Below are 4,825 nucleotides of genomic sequence, written 5' to 3'. Positions count from 1 at the left end.
ATAATATTTTCTCTATGGTGAAGTAATTTCATCGATAACCACTAAACGATTAAGTAGCGATGTATGCAAAGCTAGACAACGAACATTTCATAATACACTCGTTCTGCATATCTTTAGGATAAAAGAAAAAACTGCGAAAAAATCCGTTTTCCTAAATAAAAAGATCAAGAAATCTATTTTGTATGGTTCTTATTTCGTTGAAAACGTTTCCATGAGACTTTCTTTCATTGAAGAAGTCCATGACTTGTTCTAGGTGATATGAGGTTGAACATGCTTTAGAAAAAATGCAAAGAAGGGTACATGAGGGTGGAATAAAAATCAAAAAGATGACCCCTTCTTTCTTCCTGAGCATTACCGATAAATATTCATTCTTTATACGTTAGGTTGGGTTTCAGATGTATATCATTTATTATATGAAACCAAAAAGAAGAAATGACAAGAAAGTTGTATATAGATGGAGGAATAAATTATGATGTGGAAAACAAGGCAGGGGTTCAAATCCTGTCATCCCTACCTATTACTTCTCCTATGGGCAGTAACGAGGGATCAATTGAGGTCGATTCAAATTGGAAAAAATTCAGAGTTTCATTTTTCTATATGCATGCAGTACAAAAATCATCCTTTTCTTTACTGATTTATCTCCCGGAAAGCGCTCTTAGTTCAGTTTGGTAGAACGTGTGTCTCCAAAACGCAATGTCGTAGGTTCAAATGCTACAGAGCGTGATTCTGTTCTTGTTATGTCGAATCCAAAAAAAGAACTTATATAAATATAAGAAAATGAGACAGTAATGAGGTCCATATCGTCATCGTAATAAAAAGAAAGATCTGCAAGCATTCTTTATGGGAGTCGGGGCTTTCTGATTTGAAGTTGTTGGAAAAGGACCTCTGTGATCGGTTGATCATTAGTCGTTTTTTTAAGGTAAGTAGGCAGGGGTGTCTTGATCGAAACCGAACTTCAATTCCACCCAGCTCAGATTCTATGCAGCAGTGGGGAAGACCCGTTTATACTTTTATTGAGAATTCCATTTCTTCCTGCCGCACCCCAATTCTTTCCCAATAGTTGAAAATTGATATGAGATCTTGAACCCAGGGGGCTCCTATGTTCTGGGCAGAGGCATTGATGCGGGCTATTAGAATAAGGTGGTAAGGTCCAGGCATCTTCAAACCCCACATCTGCCCTCTTTGATCTAGTAAGGGGAATGAAAGAAATAGGAATGTTGCACAGTAAAGTGTCAGCACTCATCCCCAAACTCCATAGGCCCCGCAATAGAAAGAGTTTACTTCGGTGCCGGAGAGCCGAAACCGCTAACCGAAACAAGACATATTCACTTTGACCACAGCCACCCACACTTGCCTACCCGACTGGCTATTTTAGCTATTCTCTCTTCAACCTTCCTCTAACCTAAAATAGTCGTACCGCTCCCCCTTTAGAGATAGATTTATTTATTCTCTAAGCTAGCTAAACGCACGAAACATAATAAGCTAAGCCTCCGTCGATTTAGCCAAAGCAGGCCTGGAGAAAATAATGGGAGTCGGTGTCCCTTAAACGCCTTGTTTCCTCTTCTTTACGGTGGCTTCTTCTTAAATGAAAGAAGATCTCTGCTGCGCTTATGCCTTCAAACCCGAAAATAGTGGTTATTACGACACCAGGTGAAATAGCTGCTTTTTCTTCTCTTCCTCCCCTCGACCTATTGAAGTTGCGCTCACCCGCAGCCCTAAGCCCTACAGTTCCTTCGCTTACCGCCTAATCTTAATCTATTGCCCAGCCTCCAAGAGAAGAAATGGCACCAACCGATACAATGGAAGCTAGTTCCAGGGAAGCTGCTTCAATGGAAGTTGGATTGCCCAGTTGCTTTTGAGTTCGATTTGAACTAGTTTCCAAGCTTTTTTTCATCCATGCCTATAAGTATAATTATCTTTTCCAATCCGAGTGTTCCATCGGACTTACTCCATTTGCTTCTAGGGTCCATTTGCTTCTAGGGATAGATAGGGCTGGAGTCGTCAGTGCTAGAATGAAATGTGAATGAGAGCATAGATTGATTGTCTCACTGCATGTACGTATAGTAACCGGTTAATAACAGTAAGGGTCCCTAATACTAATCTCGACATGAGAGGAACGTGTCCTCTCGGCCTTGACATATACTAACAAATATAGTTTTTTCACTCACACATGAGAGGTGAGATCAATTATGTGATGGAGACAGATGGCGGAGCAGAAAGTGAGAGATTGTGGCGTGAAGCACATTTAAGGTGTACAACTCTTGAGACAGATGCATCGAGGTGCCGGCCTGTGAGAACGCTCATCATAGCGTTGCGCCATAATTTTGTGATGGGTCTTTCGTTTTAAAAATAGGAGTTTTCGGGTCTAGTTTACCGGTACGTCGTGTGAAAAGTGAAATAGTTGATGTGATGGATGTGCCCGGTATCAATCAATGAAACATCGGCTCGACGCAGGATTTCAATAGAACAAAAAACATCGTCAGTAGTAGAGGGATAGGTACTTATTCCCGGCTAGCGGTATCATTGCTGCTCCCCGCCTAATGCGGATCATTGTGCAATGCTTATGTGAAATATCAATCCAAAACTTCTTCGTTTTGTTGGAAAAACCAACGCCAACGTCAAGATCAGTCTCCTTTCCTTTCTCTTTTCGGGAGCAGAGCTGAAAAAGATGGACAGTAACGATCGCGTAATATCAATTTATCGGCCTCGTCATCGAAAGCGGCTTCCAATTGCTCGGAAATTCTCAGCTATATGGGGGACTTTGATGGTGAGCAAAAAGAATTGATCAAGAAATTGGTAAACTTTCGCATGATCGATGGTAAAAGAACGAGAGTTCGTGCTATTGTTTGTAAAACTTTTCACCGCCTAGCTCGAACTGAATGCGATGTAATAAAACTTATGGTTGACGTCGTAGATAATATAAAGCCAATATGTGAAGTGGTCAAAGTAGGAGTCGCAGGTACTATTTATGATGTTCCTGGGAGTGTAGCCAGGGATCGTCAACAAACCTTAGCTATTCGTTGGATCCTTGGAGCAGCCTTCAAACGACGTATAAGCTACAGGATAATCTTAGAGAAATGTTCATTTGCTGAGATACTGGATGCTTACCGAAAGAGGGGAATTTCACATAAGAGAAGGGAGAATCTTCATGGACTGGCTTCCACCAATCGGAGTTTCGTGCATTTCAGATGGTGGTAAAGTGATACCACATAAGGAGCTCTTCCTCATTCAGTCATACTCAACAAAAGTAAGAAATGTTTGACCCGGATCCTTTTTTCATCTTCATATAGAAATAAAATTGGCCTTCCTCATACTCCCCCTTCATTCATAGAGTTGGAGGAATCCACAAGAGGCCTGCCCGTTCATAATTGCATAAAAGAACCATTCTTTTTATGAAAACTCTTGTTCCAACCTCACCTCAGGTCGAATGAATATGAAAGGGGGATCAATCAAATCAATAAGCCATGAATGAAGATGTAGTGGGCCTCTCGCCTTATATCGTTTGACTCGTGGAGCTGAGAAGTCTACTTCAAAGAGAGGGAAAGAGTGCTAGTCCGAAAGAACAAGCAAGGGATGAGCACACGGGAGCAAAATCCGTTGCGCCCACGTGCATACGTTTTCTTGATGGGTAATTTCTCAGAAAGTTTTTGTGTTATTGATTCCTATTCCTAGGTGTTGTGCTTTTTCCCCTATGCCGCCCATTGGTACTAGTGGAGTAGGATTGGCCTGTAATACAGAACCTATAGGTGGTGTAACCTTTCGCTCAATACTCAAATCTACAATTGAAGCATCTGAGGCTGCATCAATCGAGGATACACGACATACATAATTGTTAGATCTCCAAACTGAACTTCGCCTTCACCAAGCGTGGGTTTTCACTGGTCCTAACTAACGGTTGGCAAGCGATCCCCTATTCTGCATCCGGAAGATCAGACGGCCCAGAGCCGGAGCGATCATTCAAGCAAGTTACTCAGCTTGAGTTTTTCAGTCAATCAATAGATTGTGTAGTTTCTTAGTCTTTTGGTCCACGTCTTCATGACTTATAGAAAGGGTTTCTTTCTTTTACAAGATCATGGAAGCTTCAGAAACCATCCGAGATCTTCTGGAAACAAGAAATGTTGCATCAAAGGGTTCAGTGGTCATATCATAGTGAAATCGAGTTTCTTGATTTAGTCAATATCAAATTCCCAACTTAGAAATTCGAAAGGACTAAGATTCTACTTCTTCCTCAAATATTGGGAATGTGGATTCAAGTATGATATCACTATTCCATAGATCTCAAGAAAACGAATTGAACAAGTTTCATGGCTGGAAGAAGATAGGAAATATTCAAACATGTATTGCATTTCATCGATCTCACCCTTTGTTCAGTGCCGCATAAGTACTGACTTCTTGAACAGATACCAGTACTGGTCATGAAGGCTTCTCCCTTCTCAAGTCAAGTGCAAAAGCGAAACCCGTTGAGCAAGAAGCCAGTGATCCCACAACATCAAAGTGATACATATGAAATATTGGAAATTAGGCTTAGTTTGTAGCTGTGAATATAGTAATTGACTTATTTATTGATAAATATGTTCTTTCAAGTAGAGCATACTCGGTAGAAAGGATGTGGCGGAGCTGGGAAGAGGATTAGACTTTATCGATTACTTGGACTTAGAGACTAATTATAGAAAGAAGACAGTAGCTGAGTGAGTTTTATGGATCAAGTTTATGAGTAGCTTAACTAGAAAAGCAAGCAGAAGGAACAGAAGAATGAAATGCAGAAATAGGGGAAGGGCGGGTAGCATTTTCAAATGCCAGTTTGAGTGAGACAGTCTCTGTCTAC

At 41.0% G+C, this 4,825-nt stretch overlaps 1 protein-coding gene and 1 non-coding gene across 2 annotated transcripts; both read left to right on the top strand.

Annotated features, from left to right (window-relative positions):
- The first annotated feature begins 649 nt into the window (after positions 1–649).
- On the top strand, positions 650–723 carry TRNAW-CCA. The gene has a single exon. It is a non-coding gene; the product is annotated as a tRNA-Trp (tRNA).
- Positions 724–2,633: 1,910 nt separating this feature from the next.
- LOC119321988 (ribosomal protein S7, mitochondrial-like) lies at positions 2,634–3,198 on the top strand. Its single transcript, XM_037595487.1, has one exon. It carries the CDS (start codon positions 2,752–2,754, stop codon positions 3,196–3,198), a length of 447 nt encoding a protein of 148 aa, XP_037451384.1. The 5' UTR covers positions 2,634–2,751.
- The last annotated feature ends 1,627 nt before the right edge of the window (positions 3,199–4,825 follow it).

The sequence above is a fragment of the Triticum dicoccoides genome, chromosome 6B (genome assembly GCF_002162155.2).
Source record: "Triticum dicoccoides isolate Atlit2015 ecotype Zavitan chromosome 6B, WEW_v2.0, whole genome shotgun sequence".
Taxonomy (NCBI): Eukaryota; Viridiplantae; Streptophyta; class Magnoliopsida; order Poales; family Poaceae; genus Triticum; species Triticum dicoccoides.
This window is presented reverse-complemented; position numbering and strand designations above follow the sequence as displayed.